Consider the following 22,887-nt stretch of genomic DNA (forward strand, 5'->3'; position numbering starts at 1 on the left):
TTTTTCCAGTGTTTTTTACACTTGTTGCACACATCAGCAATTGTCAGAGATATATAATATATGTATTTTTATTTCTTACATAATTCAATTCTTTAGATATAAGTCAAGCACTATTGGCACATCTAGTAGATATTCAATTTACATCTGTTTTAGGATAATGATACAGTTTTTATGACTTGTATAACTTACTTTGATACACCCACATTAAAATCACAAAAACAAATACCCGCTTAAAAGCATTGCCTTAATTCAACTCTATATTTGGTAAAGCAATAAATTACAAATTTGGTAATACTAAAACTTGATGTAGACCAGACCAATCTTAATTAAATAACAAGTAGAAGCTTCACATCTTAATGTTCGTTACTGTCTATACATACCTACTATGTTTATTATTGGCATGTCTACAGCCACCAGAATATCGTCAAAAAGTATCAAATATCACAGGAGACCGAAGAGCTGGCAGCTACCTCGGACAAAGATTTAGTCTTGCTATGCTTGCAAAGGGTAACGCTTCCAGTATCTTCGGAACCTTGCCTAAAGGGACAGCTTTTAATAATATATTTTAGTTATTATATTTTAAGGTTATTTATTTATTTGTTATGTATCGTCAAATACATTATAATATAGTTAAAGCTTTTGTAAGAAATTTAAGAGATACAGTTTACAAATACAGATACGATATGACAAGAAACAAAAATTCATTGATAAAAAACAAAACCGCCAAAAAATGTGCTAAAGAATTCTAAACTTTGTACTCCAAAACTGGATATCACGTCATGGAGGATAAGATACCAAAATTAGGAGAATGTTTCGTACAGATATAAACAATAACACCTGTATAATAAAAATAAGATAAATTTATTCATAACATTTATTTCGCGAGAATCTGTTAAGATAATTATTATTCGACGAGTATGTATACATCTTTAAATCACGTTAATAAAACTCTACAAAAATATATATACGTGTTCTTTGGAGCGTAATTATTGATACAAGTTTGATACTATGTATATTAAACAATAGAACAGAAACATGTGTGTAACATTCGGCCAAATACAGCAACAATGGCGACACATGCCTTTGTTACCCACAATTCATACGACTCCAAATATAGCATTTGGAAATAACTTTGATTATGCAATCAAAAATGCAATTGTGACGAAACCGATATAAAATGTCAGTTTTTATTACAACAAACCTTATAATAAAATCGTTACTAACTTAATAAAAATTACATGATGCCACCCACCCTATAATATAAATATATAATACTCGTGCCATAATGTTCGTTCCCGAACTCCTCCGAAACGGCTGGATATTCAGTAAGTCAGAGAAGAGAATCGGCTACTATCTATCTTTCAAACCCCTAAGTAATAAGGGGTGTCCACCCCAAAAATATTTTTTTTTATTTTTTTATGATACAACATGCAAAAATACATACACTCAATACAGCTCTTTAACCCCCCTACGATCAACCACAATTTTTTTATAGAAGATAGTTATTTTTATTGAACTAAAAAATGTTTCCTATAAATAATATACATGGCAAAACAACGTTTGCCGGCTCAGCTAGTATTCTAAAAAATAAAAATAAAAACCGCATTTATCTGTTTTAATCAAAGCAATTTTAATTATTTAATAGCCTCAATAGTTCGCTATAGTAGTTAGTGCAACAAAAGAGATGATCAAGGTATTCATAACACAACATCAACAATGTAATGGCTAAAACGGTCAGAAAAGTAAAACGTGGTAAAGTTAAAGAAACAAGCAATGTCATCAAAGCACCAGCGATAGTAGTCACTTCCCCAGATAATACAGAAATGACTGTTAAAGCAATCGGCTCGCAAAAACTTAACGACTCCAACGCTATCAATGAGAATAAAAACAAAATGGACTTCAACGTAAATCAACTCATCGCTGAACTATCAGAGAACTCACGTGCTTCTAAAGGCGAAATCGAGCAGATACAACGGAGACTTCTACAGCAGGCAAATGAGATTCTTAAAGTCAACGCCTTCGCAAATCCAGAGCCCCGAGTAATAAGTGCGACGCAGAAAGGTTCCATCTACGGAATTCCACATACGAACGGGCTAAACCTCGCTCAGGGTGCTCAATTAGTTCCCGAGAAGTTAACAAATAATTCTAGTGCAATGATAAGCACGCAAAGGGTCACAGCTGAGGCGGGAAGTTTTTTCTTCGAAACAGGTTCTGCCTCGCGCGTCGCCAGTCCGCGCGCCGCGCCCATAAGAGGTGAATGTCTACATTTTAAGTTTTATTAAAATGTGTGTTATTTAATTTTTTGTGCTTCTGTGGATTGTTTATTGCTGAGGAAATTTGGGTATGTCTTTGATTTAAGGTTGCCTTTGAACTCAAAACTTAGTTAAGCGCCACTTGACGCTCATACCTGTTTATGGATGCGTGCTCTTATTAATAAATTTGACTAGACTTTAGTCAGTCAAATGTAAGAGCAACCCAAAGATACTCTGCCAATTTGACAAGTGGAAGTGATATTGCATAATAATTCTATTTGAATCGTGCTATCTAAACATGTATTTCCAATTTATAGGTTTCATTTGATCAATGCTCATAAAATAACGAAAACTAGATTATTGAGTGGATTGAGATCTTTCTCAACCAGAGCATTTCAGATTAGCAATTGCTCTATTTCTATTCAAGACAAATGCAAACCTAGATACAAAAACTTTCCTTATTTACGACACAAAAAGTTATTCCTGTATATCTAAATTGTGACGTGTCTTTTAATTGTTTGGTCTGTATTCGAATACACAGCAAGATGAGTACGTAACAGCATAAAAACTGTTAGTAATTTATTTGTAGTTTATTTAAGTACTAAAAATAAATGAATATAAAACTGTGCGTGGCTTCGTAAACTCATACTGATGGTATCCATAATAATCGTTTAAAAGCCGCCCATTTAAAAGATCTCAGGTAGACACGAATCCTAACTGAATCCATTAAAAATAATGGGTTGATTTGGCAATTGTATGGCATGAGAAAATGCGGTGGGATTTTTAAACTTGATTCATTTTTAAGTTCAATAAATAACCAAATTATGGCTTTAGTAAACGCGAGTACTAAGCCTTTAAATAAATCTTATTTAACGAATAAAAACACGCGTTCATTAAAATCTCGTCTTTACGAGTATCCACGTAAAATACGTACATTTTAAAGAAAACTAAGATGATTATTTTTTTATTCCCTGATTAAACCCTGGTTCCTACCGGTTTTTCTCAGTAAAAATCCAAACCGATCAATGTAATGTATAAATGTAGATATAAAGGTATTTTCAAAACATCATATTTGACTATCATTGAATTTAAATCTCTTAAAATTGAATTGTTTCGATTGAATAATTAAGTTGATACATGAAATTAGATGAAAAGATAATCATATTCCCATAGAAAACCAGTTCGAGGACGTAAGCGTGCATACCAGCGTAGTCAAAGATCTACGACTAAAATTTAATAGACTCTCAGTTTTATATAGATATTACTGATAATAACTTGGTATTTTCAGTATTTTTGTGACATTATTAATCGTAAATCAAATTGAATATGAATCATAATAATTATACAAAGAAATTCAGAATGGAATGCGTAGACATAGACAACAGACAATGTGCCTTAGGGAACAGGTAATTTCATGCTCTATGGCTTCTTTTTTTTATACATAAAAGAAACAACATGAAAATTGGTTCAGCGTGCAAATAAAGTCGTTTTCGTGTTTAACATACATTTATATTGTGTCTGCGCTAAGACATCATTTAATCTAGCCTAACATAACACTAATAAGTGATTTAAGTCTAACCTAATTTACTAATAAGAATATTTAACAAAAAAAGTGTCCAATAGGACTACTTACAGCCTCTATTAAAGGGATGACACTCTGTTTTTGTGTTAAATTTTTTCACTTACGACTGTTTGGTTTTGTCCTCTTCAATCTTCTCACTAGGCCCGTGGTGTTCAGGAATTGAATAGCCTCGACATTCAGGTGTTGGTAGATCCTTAGGCTCCAGCAATCGTTTTAATTATTCTGACAACGTCCTAACAGTAGAGAAATATTAAAAAAAATACTTATATACATATATACTAATAATTATTAAAAAACTAATATACGAAACCTATTCATTAACATTAGTACTAAACAGGCGATATTTGTTTTTAAATTGGCAGAAATGTTTCTATGCTTATAAAGATTGCACATTGCATTCCTGCATGCAAACCCTTACAGCGAATTTCTGTTTGGAATTTAAATAGGAATATTATCGTCAAGATTGAATATAGAAGACAAGTTGACTTTTTCATCATTCAGTACTTTGACTCTATTACGAAAACAGGATTTAATTCAAGGTATCTGATTTTGTATAACGATAAACATTTATGCACATATTAAAGACCAGTTACTATTTACATGGAAAAAACACAGTAGCCATAGTATTATGTTACTATATTTAGTCCACATTTTATGTTTATCTCAATTTAAGGCATTAATATTTGCTCTTACGGTGAAAAACCAGCTTGTCATTAACACGTATTTAAAGTCACAGTATTGAACACCGTAAATGTCAATTCATAGTGAAACTTTAGTTGGACAGTTTCGAGAATTTTACGTTTTAGAACAAGGACAATCATCGCAGTCCACCAAATCAACACTTCCCTATCAACCAGTAGTCCAGTTTGTTAAACCTTAGTCGGAGGCTTGAATTTCAGTGAATTTATAAAATAAAAGTGTATCTAAAAAAATTGATTTGTAGTATAAAGATTACTTCAATTTTAAACCACAAATATTGTTAAAGACAAGTTATATATTGATGTGTGTAAAACGATATACAAAAAGCTTTAACTACTTCTGAACTAAAAATAAAATTAGCCTGTATTCGAGTACTATAAAAAATTTATATTAATTTATTTATTATATTTAATATTACTACACGATCTCAGATGGAGTGAAAGTATCCTCCAAATTCTTCCATTAGTCTCTCATCTTCCTGGTTTCTAGTGGGCTTCGTCTCTTTTTTCCCACTATGCCATGTTAAGTAAGGCTGTATTTTATATTATACTAGCAGACCGGCCAAGCGTTGATGTGGCTAAGGTTTTAGTTATATTACATAGTAGTGACCTATTCAAGGGAAACGGTAGGAGAACATCAGTCATGGGGACCACCATGCTTTTTTGATGGTAATGCCATTAAATTGTAGCTTATGTGAAACGTTGGTACTTTCAACACAGCGCCATCTGTTAGAATTGTGACTATCAAATAAAAACAAATATTTTGCAATAAAATAATATTGCGGGTATAAATTGAGATGTAAGCTATCCTATCTTTTAAGTCGGATCAAACTACACACGGTAGGCAAATTTGATTGATATCGGTTCGGTAGTTAATATATATTAAGATTTGAATTTACTTCTAATATTCATAATATTAATTAATATCTAAGAAACAAAATTAACTTAAAAGCAGTCTACATATAAGTCCTGTATATCTTATGCTTTGAAATCACTGTCTTCATTTACGAACACCAAAATTGATATGAGATTAACGATATCTACACAAGATTTAATTATTTTGAACAGTAGTCTAGTATTAAATTCCTAACAGTCATAAATTATTAAATATTTGACGGATTATAAAACTAAAACGATATTATTTCAACTTTCATTCCATAAAAACGTTTTGCAAATGCGAAATTATTTTTACGCTCTTAATTTATTTCAAGATTATGTTAATTGAGTCATTCGTATGTTGAATATATTTGTCAATGGTTTGTGTCAACTTATTATTGGAAAGGAAAAGTTGTGAATATTGTAACCATCGCCAAGTTTTTATATTTTTTTCCTTAATATTTTTTAAAAGCTACATGATTTATATGTTGTCGTATTTTAAACATAGACATTTAAACAGCAATTCTGTGATATTTCTCCATGTTTTTTTTTTTCATATTAACTTTCTCAGAATGTATTATTAGCACAGTATTTAATTTGCTATTAGATGGAAATCAATGAAACATGAAACAGATTCTGAAATCTGAGGCCCAGACCTAAAGAGGTTGTAGAACCACTGATTTATATACTTAATTAACAGCTTTAGCAAAACTAAACCCTATGGCCATTCTTTAATACATCATTTATGGGATCCCTTATATCCTATCAACCAACGAGATAAGTTTCTCACCAGCTCAGTCTGGTGGACTTGGCGTCCCCGCCGGGCGATGATTACTCCAGAAATATCCTCATGATATTTATGGGCTAATCGGAGCCCGCTGGCCGGTGAGACCCGCGTCACCCCTTGGTCTATCCATCTTGATATATTTTTCAATTCTGTGAGAATTTCAGACAGATAGCAAGATGTAAGATAGACTATCACAGGATACTCCGTGCCAGTCTCGAGTTCCAGATCGCTTCTTAATACATTCAACGACTACACGATGTGACCATCCAATGTATGCCAAAGCTTTTTATCTTATTGCACTTAAATTCCACAAAAAGCTTGCGGTACTCAATACGGTGGACACAAATACGTTGCATGCATTTTAATTATTGTTTATGTAGCTTTTATTGGTATTAAATTGTGTTGTTGCGGTAAAAAATATGAATAAAGTTATATTATAAGTAGAAAGTGATATTGGGGTCTCGTTTAATTAAACTGGATTCGGTTTATCTGATATAGGACACTAACTCATAAACCAGCGTTTTTATATGTTTGAGATTGAGTTCTGTGTTTACAAAGAAGTTTACAGTATATACAATATTCTTAACCTAAGTAATAATAATAATTAAAAATGGATAAATAGAAAACTAACATTAATTTTAAATATTGGTCTCTGTTGCAGTGTACCTTTAATGCAAGAAGAAAGATTTTTAAATTTTGATATTGACGTATTGCATTTTTGAAAATCGATGCCCTTCAAAGCGATGATTTATTAAATATTTGGGGCTAAGGTAATAGTTTGTTTGTTATGTCCTCGGTGTTCAAATTTTCACTAAAATTTAACCTAACTATTTAAATATAAACTAAATCTAAATCTTTTATCTAAATGAAATTGCCTTTATGAAATTTTTAAAATGTTGCTTGAATTTTAACTCAAGGTCCTGGCCTTATAAGTGAAATCAGATCATGTTTCTTTTGTCCAATCTGAGTGACAAACTGACAACTACTTCAGAATGAGAGGCGGGTTTTAAAGTATTTATAAATAATTCTTGTACGAGTATATAGCCTCCAAACAAGTGTCTTAGATGATTGATCTATGGTAGGCAAGTAATATCAAATATTAAAATCAAATACCTAAAACAAGAGTTAATATAGCACGGTTCTTAAAAGGAAAATGTTTCTCTTAAAAAAAAGAGTGTGTGTGTAATGTACACGCGTTAGAAGTTATACTTCTTTAGAACAACATAGTTGGACTCAACAGAAGCAATAATTAACCTCAAATCTATAAATGCACTCAAAACAGTTTATCCAAATCAGTTTTATCACTAATATTCAATAAATATAGATATACTAATAAATAATAAATTATTATTAGTAAATACTATCACCGTCGTATATGAAATTGATTTAATAAAAACACCAAATTAATATTTATTTATTCACACTGTTTAATTGTACTGTTACGAAACACGTGTTCTAATTTATATAAAAATACTAGAAAATACAACTTGAACATAGTTATTATCAATTTTCATGCCTCCTAGAACTAACTAACGATGTAGAATTTAGGAGTCGGTGTGCGCGCGCATCGTAAAAATTCACTCTCGTCATTTTTCTCCATCGCGCCAAAAGAAGTAAAACTTCAAAGCATAAGGCTTCATAAGGCTAGCAAATGAGATGATGGTCTTTTAAGATTTAGTTAATAAATTTATAAGAAACTAGCGGTCCGGCTTCGCACTGGTGGACATTCCTTTAAAGATTGTGGTGTAAATATACAGTAAATGCGGACATACCCAAAAAATAATGTATTTAGCAATAGTGTATCGATCCTCTGTGTACGGGACTTGATGAAACGAAAATGATAGCAGAATAAATGACATCAACGGGTAATTTTTAAAAACATTCCACTAAGCTTTAGAATACGAGTATATATCCTTTTTTTTCTTGCAATTAAAATAGCCTATAATAATCAGTCATAATCAGTCAGTCAGCATTGAAATGTTGAAATAATTTTTAAAATCGGTCATGTACTTTTTGAAACATACTTACATACAAATCTTTCCTCTTAATAATATTAGTATAGATGATTAAAATTATTTATTTAAAGCCTTTTTTCTTTTAACTAGTTTTTAACTTGTGTTTTAGCTTCTCCATTTTACTTAAGACTGACAACATCCAAAATTATTATTTATTAAAATTATTATATTATGTATATTGATATAATAAAAGTTGACTAAAACAACTGTACTATTGATAGTAAACAGATGCCATTTACAGGTACATTTAAACAAAAAAGCTTCAAGACATCTGCTCTTTTTAGACATTTAAATTTACACTTTAACCTATTAAGAATACAGTGCGATTTCCTTTGTCGTTAATGGTATTAGTGATAAATTAAGCAAAATCCTATCTTATGTCAAAGTGTGAGAGCATTATTTTAAACGTATAATATTTTTTGCGCAACGGAAGTTCTGAGCAGCTTGTGAACTTTTCATTCTGTTTTAAAGTTCGAGTTAAGTAGAAATTATAACAATCCGTATGAATTTATTGTGTATAATCATAATTTAGACATAGACATAACATAGACATAGACATAACATTTATTACAAACAAAAACATACACACATAAACACACAAAATAACAATACTTAAAGAAAACATAAAATAAAATAAGACATCACAAACAATAAAAATTAGAAATTAAAATTAAGAAATTTTCATTTGCCATTCGGTTCGCTTCTAGTGTGCAATGTGTGTGTACTGTGGTTGTAATTGGCCCTGGCTCAGCATTATGCTGAGGAGCAAGAAGTTCCACAGCGCTGGTCATTCTGCCAGAGACCACAGCAGCTAGTTTGCGCCTCTAATAAAATAAATAATTATAGTAGAAAAATAATAATAATAATAAACTAGATAAGTTGGCTATACGTTAAAAGAAAGGATACTTAGAACTTGAAACTAAATACGAAACGATATTTCATAAATCCGAAAGGTCTTCTATACACTTTTATCGACAGATATTCTTAACATTAGACAGAAGCAAGTGACTGCGGTAATAATTTATTTAACGAAAATACCGCCTAATATTTTATGAAAACGCCATGCAAGAGTTTATTAATATTATATCATAACTGTGTTGCTTATTAATCAAAATCAAACAAAATACGCCATTTTGATTTGCATCTGAGTTCCATTTTTCTGTAATAAATTTGACAACTGTAAAGCTTACCCTTATTTACTTCTTTCTATTCAGCTAAACATATTTATGACCGAAACGATTGGGTAAAATTTAAAGTACCTACGTTTCCATATGACAGTGACAAGAATAAAACGTCTTCCTTGTGTCTAGACGCTTCCTGACTTCTTTCATTATAATATAAAATGTATTTAATACAATAATAGAGTATTATAATATGCACAATATGTTTGAATAACTTGAAGTCAAAATAGTTTATTTTTTATTCATATAAAAATAATAATGTAAATATATAATTATAGGCCTTCGTGTAATGCCTTTTACATGGTACATATTTACTTCTTCATTCGCGCTCTCCATTTCTGAACGTTGTGTTAGTGGCGTCGCACAACTTCCTCCACTTTACCCTGTCTGCGGGAACCCTGGCCGGGTGATGCCCCATGATGATGTGACTAGTAAGATCTAAGGGCAGAGTGACCTTTACACTGCCAGGCACGATAAGAAAAACTTATCGTGTTTACAATTTAGTATTACATGTCCACAAAAACTCAGGATCTGTTGATAATAAAGTGTCAAAAGACGATTTATCTGTAACCATCTTGGTATGTGTCCACATTTGTTTATCTGTCCAGAGAATCCGAAGCATCCGCCTTTATATATTTACAGTAATGTGTAATTAAGCGATTTTAGTCCATATGAATGGAATATCGAGATAACGGCATCACGCTGACTTGGCAAACAATAGGTCTATCAGCATGACACAGCATCATGAATCTATGTCAAATATTCAGTTTTTATAAACGAAAGAGTGTTGGATTCACGTATCTGTGTCTTTGATAGCTACTTAATCGGTAACCAAAGTTTATAAATGCTCTTAAGTATTGATGTCCATAGAGTAATTTAAACAAATATTAAAAAATTTAATCTAAATTTTACTGTAGTCTGCGTTGGCGATACTAATGCGCTCTGTGGTTATATTAAGAAAAGTAAAACATACAATTTTAAGCGATAAGGTTTTTTGCTTCCCGCCATAATTATTAAAAAGCTATAATTTTTCACTTTACTCCCAAATTACTATATGTAGTTGAGATGAGAGATGTTCTTAAGAAAGTGGTGATTTATAATGTTAATTTAAATCCAGATATCCACCTCCATTTTGAAACGGCGAAACACTAAACTAATAAACGACTATTAATTAATAAACGAATAAGACTATGTAATATATCTATTATTAAAACATTAAAGTAAAGAAACAGAATGAATCGCTTATTATAAAGATATTAAATTAAAATTAGAATTAGAATAAAATTAATGCTGTTTACCCCAATCTTGGGAATTTTAAGTTACGAATTTATGTCGAAATAAGGATGTTTATCAGTAATACGACTAATAAATCAATTTACTAAGAACTCAAACTAGATCTGATGATAAAAACACAAACGGTTTAATTGCAGGATACGAGATAAAACTTTAATGATCTGTGAAAGCTGTAACAACGTTAACTACTTGCTAGTTACTGTACTATACTGCAGTCAGGCTTAGGAGGTCACTTTGACATACATAAACTATCTCTAATTAGGTGATTTTTGTGGTTTCTAGTATAAAAATAAGTACAACTAAAATATAATATATAAATGTCTTATCTACTAGTGAATGAAAGTGGAGTGTCTAATGCATGCGCTTTAAAATGCATAAGATATTGAAGTGAAATAGCTTTCCTTGCGGGTTCAAATCAAGCGCCTGCTTGGGTATATCATTAGAATCTCTTCGGAGTGTATGGCCTATCCATTTCCACTTGCGTCGCTTGATCAGCTGGCTAATCCGGGTTTCTCAGCATCGCACCCAAAGTTACTCGTTAGAGACCCAGAATACGGCGAAGACAGCGATTGACGAAGACTTAGCGCGAGATTTCTTTAGTGACCACATAAACAGGCTATTAGGCGATTATAAATAAAAGATCCAAACTCAAATATTGTAACTTTTATAATTTGATTTATTACTTTTTATAGCTCCATTTACTACGACGGAGAGTTGACCAACGGCCCTACTTACCGAGAACGTAGTATTGTGATCGGGACATTCTATAAGTCACTAGAAAGCTTTATATAGTCTTACGAGAAAATTAGCCGTTCTTTTAATAAGTGAAAGTTCAATTTATCATCAGGAACAAATGATAGATACTTTCCTCTAGTCTTATAAACATTTGTCTAATATACTTATATTTATTTCCAAAACACAAATGTACAGTATTTACTATTATATATTAAGAATATACTATTATAAAATAATTCGTAAACAGGTGACAAGCGATATCTTTCTTCCAAAACTAGTAAGGAAAAGTAACATACTGTATAAAAATAGAATATAAATAAAAAACATATAATACGAATTTGTGTAGATTGTTATTAAACTTATACAAAGCTCGTTACAGTTGATGATCACATTACGACCACATCTATTTTTATGAAACTTGACGCAAAAAGCTACTTTTACAAGTTCTATGACACGTAATATACATTAGAAAATGTATATGAAAATATACATTTTCTAATAGGCTATATTGTGATTATCCTATATTTTATTAATTATTTTATTGTTTTTTAAAAATACTTAAAATGTCTTCAATCGATGATTAACAGCCAATTACAATTTCGGAAATTGATTACAACGTTTATTTGGTAAAAGTGTCGTAAGTTCCTCATAGCCAGTTAATAGTTAATTGGCAACTTGAGAATATTTTGAGGATGTTAAATTGAGCAACCAACACTTAAGGATTTTTATGATATTGATCTTTTCATGATTTAGATGACGAAATTTATTTTCAATTCTGTGCAATTATTTTAGTATTGTATTTCTAGTTATGGTACTGTACTGTAGTATTGGTCTTGATAGAAGATAATTACATAGCATTGTTGATCATTCTGTGCCTGGAATATGACTTTTGAAATACCAGTTTCCTGGTACGAGCCTGTGTTAATTGCGAATATTGATTAATTGATGCTGAGCCGAGGTTCGAACCCCTCAGATTTAATAAACGCATTCTTATACACTTGTATACTATGTGGTTTCTGTGACCATATGTTTAATTATATGTGAAACACTAGGACTATCCTAGGAAGTCATAACCGTTTTATATAATTATAAATTTAATGTTGGTTATCAGAATCATAAAATTTGATTTATTAGCGGATACCGACATAAATATTATGCAAAACATTATGTAATAAGTTTGATTAGGTTATTAATATCAAACGTGAGGTCGTGCATTCGAATCACGGCCGTGCACCAATATATTTTTCTTTCTAAGTTCGTGATACTCGCTTGCACGAAAACATAGTGAGAAAGCATTCCTTAGACCGAAAAATCTATGAAATATCAGTCAGGCACAGATGGCTGGTCACTTGCCTGTTAAGAACATGAAACGACCACTAACCAGATACAGAAATCTGAAGCCTACGTAATAAGTTTTGATTTTACCACTGATTTTTAAAAATTCTTTTATTTGAATAATATTCTGTCGATTTTATTATAGATACTAAAATGTCAACTATAAGTTACATACTTGTACCATAAGTTTTTCTTCATTAGTATTTTCATAACTTAAACAGTTTGGTTAATTTTCTCTTTAATATATTTCAGGCACAGTAGAATCTGTACCGCCCTATAGGATGCCGCCCGCCCCGGAAGCTGCCTTACCGGGGGCGCCCGCACCAATGTTGCCAGCCGCGATACACACACACTCGGCCAAGTTTCCCGTGAGTAACTACTATATTCATTCATTTAAAAAAAAAAATTATTAAATTAAATTTTAATTCAGTTTCACGATACACGAAAACAACAGTGGAGTCTTAAAAAGGTTAAATGAGAATTTTGTTTCACAAGTTTTAATACTCTTTGTTTAAATATACATTTACAAATAAACATATAATCCCCGCTATAACGCGGCAGACCCTGATCTCGTTATAGGAATACGCGTTGTAGGAGTATTCTCGTAAAACTGTTTTTTGAGAAATTCAAAAACAGTACACTTACAGTTGCAAAAGTACGCAAAACTAAATATAAACTTGACAAATCATTATAAATTTCCTACTTCAAAAATATAACTTGAGAAATCTCCGCGTTTTAAAGAGCATAATACCGGGTTATATGGGATTTTAATTAACAAATAAAAAATGGGGTTGATCGTAGAGAAAATTAAGGGTTGTATATATTCTTGTATGCTGTATAATAAAATAATAAAAACAACAATTTGTATCTAAACAAAGATACGAAATCCACTTGTTGAATTCCTACTTGTCCCTTAAGAGATCCCTACATTATATGATGTGCATCGGTCCGTACGTCAGGTGTCATTAGTGAAGTGGGGACAAGCTTGACTGACTGCATGCTATGAGGTCAATGCCGTCTAGGATTCTTTACAAGGCCTTAGAGGTTTTATAACTATTGTTAATTCGTATTAATATAGCCTTTAAATTTGACATATTTGTAGCTAAAATATTACATTAACATAATATGTGTTTAGCTTCAGCACTCAGTAATACTAAAACAGTCTAGCAAAAATTTTGTTATTAATTGTATGATTTGGAAAAAAGGATACCAGGAATCTTGATGGACAGTATATCAGTTCTAGCTAGTAAAATTAATTAAAGATTGAAATAAAAACTTATATTAAATAATAATAATTCTAGCTGACCCGGAAAATATTTGTTTTGCCATGTATATTATTTCTAGGAAATATTTTTTACTTCAATAAAAATAACTATCTACAATAGTAAAAAATAGGGGTTTAAAGAAAAAATCTAAAAAAAAACGTATTTTTTCTGAGCTGGACACCCCTTATCACTTAGGGGTTTGAAAGGTAGATAGTAGCCGATTCTCAGACTATCTTTTAAACCCCACACTCAGTAAGAATATGCACAAAAACATTCATAAGAATCGGTCGACCCGTTTCGGAGGAGTATGGGAACGAACGTTGTGACACGAGAATTTCATAAATTAGATAATATATATATATAGGATTGGAAAATGGTAAAGAGGATGAGAGACAAGTAGAAGAATTTGGAGGAGGCCGTCTCTCCGTCGGAGGTCGTGTACTGTTAAACATAATGACATGGACTTAATTTGATACTGCCCTGCGATTCTGTAACTCACTTCACGAACTCACACAGCGGTTTTCGCATCGGCGGTCGCTCTCAAATCAGTCGTGAAGCAGTCATTTTATGATTTGGCATTCTGATAAACAATTAACTACAAGCTCCCACCTTTTCAGAATGCCAAATCATAAAATGACTGCTTCACGACTGATTTGAGAGCGACCGCCGATGCGAAAACCGCTGTGTGAGTTCGTGAAGGGAGTTACAGAATCGCAGGGCTGATTGTGTAGTACTCGAAAACTGGCTATTTTTATTATTGAACACATTGTTAAATTATATGTGGATGTTAAGGTTTTTTGCTTACATTATGTATTGCTTGCTCGCTATAGGCTGTTGACTTGCGATCTGGTAGTAAATGTAAATTTAGAATCAATTTAACATCTTTTCTTTTGACGTTCATAAGACTTGGTTACCTATATGAATAAAGTTATTTGGAGTTTAAACAGAGAAAAGTATTCAGGTTTAAGTTTTACGCCATACATACTATAATTCTTATCTTTAAAGCTGCTTTGAAAATTTCTCCAAACGAGGGACATTTACGAACATCAATCATTGTCAGTCTCTGTACTGTTAGCCAAAAGTGTCCTCATTCTCCACTATATTACTCATAATCACAAAACGTGATTAAATTATTTAATATTATAACATTATTATTCATTTAAATATAATTTATGTAAAAAAAAAAACCTTTTGTTCCCTTTGGAGAGGACCCATATTTAAGTTGACTTCTGGTAGTACCCAAAGCTGCCAACATTACAGTTACACTGCCACAGGAACCAAACTTTTTAAATTTGTTTTTATACATTGTTAATTATTATTACTATTTATAATTATGTATGTGGTTAAAGTATTAAGCTTTTAAGGCTAGAAACATTGGAAAGTGGTCCATAGTTATCGAATCCTAATAATAATATATTTAAAACCACACTAATCTATACGTTATAGTCTTTTTAAGTTTGGTTACGCATAAAATATTATATACCTTAGATAGATAGATAGACCGCTTTGATTCTTGGCGAGACATCAATTGTTACGCAAAACCTAGAATGTCTAAGCAGACAGAGATGTGTCTAACTCAAAATCTAGACCTATATTTTTTTTTTTAATCAGTGGCGCTGTAATTTTAGGTCTGGGCCTCAGATTTCTGTATATTTTCGTGATCATTTGTCAATCTAATAAGGCAAGTAGGAGATCAGCCTCCTGTGCCTGACAGACGCCGTCGACTTTTTAGGTCTAAAGCAAGCCGGTTTCCTCACGATGTTTTCCTTCACCATTCAAGCGAATGTTAAATGCGCACAAAGAAAGTTGGTGCACAGCCGGGCATCGAACCAACGACCTCGTGAGAGTCGCACGTTGAAGTCACTAGGGAAACACCGCTCAAATTTTCACTAATATACATAAAAGCAAATAAAAGCTCTGTTCTTATTTTAAACTTTCCTGGCATCCACGAGCTTATATAAGTTGAGGTTCAATGTTCATATACGCAAGTTTCTCCACACGAGTCGTTTTTGTAAAGTAATGATTCTGTAGATTTCTAGTGAAAGTAGGCATTGTGTCGGCATTTATCGGTTTAGAGTGACGTGTTAAAGAAATTATAATCTTATGGTATATTTTAATCTGGAAACTAAATTGCTTTAATTGACGCTAAACAATTATACAGTGATTAATAGTGATGTGCGTGCATTATTCGAGTGAACATCAGGGTTTATGCGTAATAAAAATAAGGCATATATATTATATTAATAATTTTTATATTAAACGACAAAAGGCATATAAATCTCATCCGTCGTCGAGGTAGAATACGACATTCCACCCGTATAATCTCGACATCCGTCGTTCCACAACTGAGCAATTTTTAAGGCACTTTTTGCCGCGCACCCCCAATATGTGGAACCAGCTGCCCTCTTAAGCATTTCCCAACCAATTAAGCTCCTAATTCTCGTAACTCCTATTCCGAAAAGGCCGGCAACGCACTTGTGACCTGGTAGTGTGAGTGTATGATTTAAAATCATTTGAGTTTGCCCCGTATACTATGACAATAACCCGTTTTTAATAATAAACCCTTTCAGGAATCCTATGATTAAATAAACACAAAATTACTTCATCAGAGCTATTATTAGGCTTCTTTATTCGTAATACAAGTTATAATTACTTTGCAATTCAGCATTATAGAAAAAAATATAGCCTTTAATATTAAAAAAAAAACAACTTCTAGGTAATAAAAACTTACTAAGAACCAGGATTTCTCTATAACCTAACAGGCTACATAATATAATAAGTTATAAAATCTGTTACAGATAGAACGTGAAGTGATTCTGTCGTCTGGTGATAAAAACTCGAAGGTGCCAATACTACAAGAGGCCAGAAAGCGTGGAAGACTTGGCGCTGTCGCTCCTGATACGCCACCTAAGGCTCTATCTGCGTGGACGCATGCTGAGGTATGTTAGAAGCAAGTTTAGACTATCTTTATATATATAATTCTTCTGTGAGTGTGTATGTCACTGAACTTCTATCAAACGACTGGACCGATTTTGATGAAATTTTTTGTGTGTGTTCAAGGGGATCTGGGAATGGTTTAGATTCACAAATCAGCCCGGCAGATGGCGCTGCAGTCGGTACTTTCATTCTTTGTTTAATATCCTAATCGCTTCAAATATCATGCAGGACAACGTCTGTGGGGTCCACTAGTACATTATAGATGGTTGAAATGACATATCAATTATTTATTAGAACTGCTTATTTAAAGTATGTAATTATAAAATCAGTTCAAAGGCATCAGATGAGCCCATTTGCCTCCTGCAAGATAAAAAAAAATGTTTTATATGAAAGTACTTAAAGTCACTTTGATTGCGGATTTGAGGAGGCTGTAGGAAAGTAAAAGTAATTTCTTGAAGATGCGGAAAAGTATGATAAACATTAACTACATAGCAAAACAATTTCATTTGAAAGGGGTGAAAATGTAAAACGCCTGATTCTAACAGGTCAGCAGAACTTTGAACTTTCCGTTTGAACATTGTCAATTAATGGCGCCATCTATGGTCTTAGATATAAATATATAAATTTTGACCAGCATTTGGGATAAAATGTCTTTAAAACCCACAACGAAATAACAATGACAGATACATCATTCAAAGCCACACATAGAAATTAAAATAATAAATAATAATAATAATAAATTCATTACTGTCTAGATAATTTACTAGACAGTAATGAATAGATTTTAAATTAGAAAAGGGTTTTTGTTAGTTTAACTATGTAAAACAATAGTACCCTTAAGGTATTATGAAATTTAGTACATAGGTATTTGTGTACAAAGACTGATACGTCCGTCGGTGCCTTCCTGCTTAACGACCGTAACGACAAGCCGGGCATAACTATGTAGTTCTTTGCCCTTGCATTTGTTTAAGAATATGGTATTTTAGGAGGAATTAAAAGGACAGCAATTAAACTTTCATTTAAAGGTTTTTAAGATCTATAGCCGATTGTAAAGATTCAATTTATACATTGAATTGGATTTAAGTTTACCGTTGAGTTTTTTTTTAAATTATGAATAAATTATTGCAAACAGTAATCTTGTTTTACAAATTCACGGTATATGTGAATAACAAATGTGTATGTTTACTTCCACAAATTAACCTAAAAATAAAATCACCACTTTTAATCAGCGATAATTTATGCATTAAAAAACCTTCAGAAAGAAAAATTCATCTTATTTGATTTCCTTAAAAAATATTGGTTGTTTGTAAAGTAGGTTTACGATCGAGATGTTTACGTGATAACGTCTTATTGGTGATATAAGTTTTTGGGACGTAAGGAATTAATGAAGATAACTTTTTTTTTCCAATTTTAAATTACATCTATCGTTTTATTCACACTTTTGATGATAAATTTCGGGTGTAAAATGACAAGTTTACTTATTCGACTACATACATTCACGGAATGACTGGCAGCGCTCGAGATGAGACGGGAGATCGGTCCGTCTCTCTCTCGTTATACCTGCGATCGCGCTCGTGAGGTTTTGGTGTGACACAAGTTTCTGAACATGTCACCCGACTAAAACGATTTTAAAGACGTTATCACGTCAAAAAAATTTTTTACAAAATTTACCAAAACTTTTAAATGATTATTACACGTGCTTCAAACAACCACAGTACCTACTAAACGAAAATATAAAAAAACTTAGCCAAGTCGTATAATATTAATAAAGGCATCAGTGAATAACTTTGCGTGTCTTTAGTATAATAATTGACACGCAGAGGCCTCTGATAAAAATGACCATGAGACAGTATGACCACGTCGTAAAGCTTATGAAAATTCTAACCACGACCTGAGCACTGCAGTGACGCACGTTCAAACAAACGGTTTAGTTAATCCACGTGCGGGCTATTTAGGACAATTATTTATATCCTTAGGGAATTGTATGTTCGCCCATACTTGTATTGTCAAAGTTTATTTATTTATAAGTAACCTTACAGCTTCACATATCCATGTTATAAAAGAAAACACTTAGACAATATACAAAGACAAAATAGATTACATTGATAAACAAAATCTATGAAACAGTAAACAAACGGCAACTTAATATTTTAAAGAGCTACTAAATAATGTCAAATTCTTCCCGCCTCTCAAAATATTTCCACACAGGGTGGATAAGGTGGAAAATGTCAACATCTTCATAATTTGTGTTATCTTTAACCCGAAACATTGGTGAATAACACAGATAATTCGAGTTCGCGTGAGGCACACGGAATAATTGTGAATATCTTGACGCATACGCGCTGAGGGATTCGTAGCGAAATTAACGTGAGCAAATATGAGCATCCGCCCATTAAGAATAGCGTGAAAAAATATTTCAATTGTCCCTCAAATTCTAATTCAATACTTGTCTACAATGGTAAAAACTTTTTAGTGAGGCCAGCCTAGTTTAGCCGGTATAAGGTCGTTGACCTTGGGAAGATAGGACCATGGAACCATTCATCAAAATGCAAAATAAACACTTAATACGTAACATTAAAAAATTACTATGCAATGAGTCTTACCTTGTAGATTAAGGTTATATATTAATGTTATGTACGTCTGAATCATAGTGTAAGGGAAACATTTTCAATATAATGTATGCTATACATATTCGTCGAGCGAGGAAAGCTCTAACTCTGGGGTCACCGGTACTCCGGGTCCAGGCGCAAACTTAAAAAATAAGAAATAAAAATAATTTAAAAAATCATAAATGAATGAAATTGGATGAATCTTGCTCAAGACTAAGAGAAATGGTAAAAGATGGAGGAGGCTTTTTCCCTAAAAAGGGCCCTACAAAAACTACACTGCTAAAAAAGAAAGCTAATTTTTTTTTTTTTAACTTATACTCACACAACTAATACTAATATTAAGCAAATTAACCAATTGTTGTATGTATTAATAAAGTTTTAATAATCATAACTAACATTAAGAAGTTCACTGTATTATTAATCAAATAATTCACTAAATGTATTAGGTTTCATTTCGATAGAATATTATTACAACTAAATTCGAAAGTGAACAGCTGATGGTCATTTGATACGTTTTAAGGCTTTCGTGGGGATTGCATGCGTTGCACACCTGCTTCGAAAAGCAAAATTTTCACTTACATTAAAGAGTATTAAGGTAAAGTATGAACGTATTAGTAAAATGATATTAATAGATGTGAAAGTTTATATCGAATCTGTGTCGTATCGAATCTTAAATTTTCGTGCATGATTGTGATTGATGTCTTTATTTTGGAGCTTAAAGTACTTCAAGACTTTCATTCGTCTTCCTCTATATAAGCAAATACAATTTTTTTTCCTTTTTTTTCATATATCCTTTTTTAATTCAGTTTGTTTTTTTTTGTTTCTGTTAAGTTTTGTTTAATAACTATATACATATAATATATATTTTTGTCCTTCTCGCCTACCTTGTCTAATTTAATACCTTTTTTTCATAGTGGTTGCCTGGAAGAGATCGCTCAAAAGCAATAAGGCCGCCAGTTACCCTCTTTTTCATTTAATTATGTTCTATTTTTATATTGATGTGAATTAAGAGTTCATAAATAAATAAATAATGTATAAGAGTTTTTGTACGTTTCAAATTTAACTAACAGTAATGCAGTCTAAGACCGAATAATCCTAAAGTCGGATTAGCAGCAGTTTCATCATCGGACGTCGAGGCAGAATACGAAATTACACCCGTATCACCCTGACGTCCGTCGTTCCACAACTGAGCGTTTTAAGTTAGTTTTTGCCGCGCAGCACCACTATATGGAACCAGCTGCCTTCTGAAGTATACCTGAAACCATCCGACTTAGGGTCCTGCAAGAAAACAGTGTACTAATTCTTAAAAGGCCGGCACCGCGAGCCCCCTGGCATTGAGGCTGTCCAAGGACGGGGGTTGTTTAACATCAGATGAGCCTCCTGCCACTTTGCCCCTGTTGAATAAAAAACAAGCAGACAAAAACCTACAATGAAGAGCTAATTCATTTTCTTCTTAACATTAAATTAATATTACTTAATTATCTTATGTATTTAGTATTTTAAAATGTATATTAAATTATGAGACAAAGAGGTTATAGTCGCTTGGGGCGTGTTTAAATTAAAAAGCATATTCACCGTAACAAAGCGGCACACAAAGCACTAGTGAGGTGACTCGACTCGTGCGCGGGCGCATCCGGCCGTCCGCCGATACAATTTCTCGGAAATATTTAATAATCACGACTTATCGTATGAATTTTAAGCTCCTTTGTTTTGTTTTCATTGTTTTTCCGATGTTCTCGAAGAGTGTGCATGTCAGTGTCAGACAACAAGAAATGCCGTGATGTCTCAGCGTAATTATTATTAGTTAAATTAATTAAAAAGTGCGGAAGTGTGACTTGTGAAATCATTTTTGTAGTTCTTTGATTTAAAATGGTTGAGTTTGCGCTGGAAAATGTATGTATTTTAAATATTTTTCTAAAATAATTGAATAAGTAGGTGTTATTATTTAACCGATTTCTTATTTTTGTTGACAAATTTGGCATACCCAATAATTTGTTTGAAAAATGAAATAATGATAGCTCTCAAATTGGTTTTTTGTTAACTTGATAAAGTTATTTGAATATTATAATACAATTAAATGTAACTAACTTAGAAAGCTTAAAAGCTTTAGCTATAAGTAAGCCACGTAGCTCTAAACAAAGTCTTACTTCATACAACAGCTTTGTTTTAAGTTTCCCACAATAATACATTGTCTGATTAACGTGTCTTTCACCTGGTATAATTATAGTACGGGGTTTGATTCCCATCGCACACAATAAGGGACATTAACATCGGTTGCACAACAAAGCTGAGATTTTCTATTATTCATTATCTTAATTTTTGTTGTTTTAAACGAACAATAAGATTCATATTTATTCCATGCTAGAAACAAAATATCTATATAAATATGGAATCAGCTGCCGGATGTGGCCGGGTGTTGTGGATCTCGAACCAATATAATTTAGGGGCCATTGCATTTTTAAGGAGATTAGCTACCACACAATTATAAGTCAATTCCCTTTAATAAGTGTTTATTAAAATTAGGAATGAGGAGTAACTTAAACTATTGGCTTAAGATAATGGGTTCATCATCGCTCTTAATGGCTTTAATAAACTGTCTAAGTTAGATGTCAATGTGCGCGTAATTTATAATTATCCGTTTTTATTATTTAATAAACAAGTGCGGTTAGACTCCATTGTCTCAATAACTTACAGTTATTTTACTGGAATACTGAAAATAACTTGATGAAGACAAACCAAAGAAACTATTGCAATATGAACGATTAAACGTAAGTAAAATTTCAGAACCAAGCCGGAACATCGGGTGACTTCAGACAGTATCACGATCAGTACGGCTACACCCACCATCAAGGTCAGAACTTAAATCGCAGCGCACAAAACTACGATTCACCTAAACCGCCTATACCTGCCAAAAACACACCAAACAACTCACACATGGTCACAGTCGTAGAAACAACTAAAGATAGCACCAGAGACGCCCCGAAGAGTACAAAATCTGTCACCAAAACTTACCATACTCTGAAAGACATGATCTCAAGTAAGTTTAAGGGCAAGGAAAACAATGAAGCAGATAAGGAAGAAAGTCTTAATAATAATAATGAAGAAAGAAGACGTGAACCGGAACCGGTTACGCCGAGGGAAGGTGTAAGAAAGGAAGGAATATATGGAAGACCAATGCAAAGACCCGAATTGCAGTATAACCATGGAATGACTAATAATATGGTGTATTCAAGTCCATCCCCACATAGGTGAGAAATCTTATCGGTATATATATTAATTAAATAAATCAGTGGCGCTAATATTTAGGTCTAAACCTCTGATT

At 32.4% G+C, this 22,887-nt stretch overlaps 1 protein-coding gene across 6 annotated transcripts in view; it reads left to right on the forward strand.

Annotated features, from left to right (window-relative positions):
* Window positions 1-22,887, forward strand: part of LOC125060132 — a 65,765-nt gene that overhangs the window by 31,207 nt on the left and 11,671 nt on the right. For 3 of the 6 annotated variants that reach the window (XM_047664875.1, XM_047664876.1, XM_047664874.1), the window contains exons 2-5: window positions 1,646-2,253; window positions 13,007-13,122; window positions 16,818-16,958; window positions 22,350-22,813. In XM_047664875.1, coding sequence (XP_047520831.1) covers window positions 1,722-2,253; window positions 13,007-13,122; window positions 16,818-16,958; window positions 22,350-22,813 — 1,253 coding nt within the window. In that variant the 5' untranslated portion in view covers window positions 1,646-1,721. Of the gene's footprint in view, window positions 1-1,645; window positions 2,342-13,006; window positions 13,123-16,817; window positions 16,959-21,162; window positions 21,459-22,349; window positions 22,814-22,887 lie in introns of those variants that run through there. The other 3 variants (XM_047664878.1, XM_047664877.1, XM_047664879.1) reach the window with 3 other exon arrangements.

This window comes from Pieris napi, chromosome 21 (genome assembly GCF_905475465.1).
Source record: "Pieris napi chromosome 21, ilPieNapi1.2, whole genome shotgun sequence".
Classification (NCBI taxonomy): Eukaryota; Metazoa; Arthropoda; class Insecta; order Lepidoptera; family Pieridae; genus Pieris; species Pieris napi.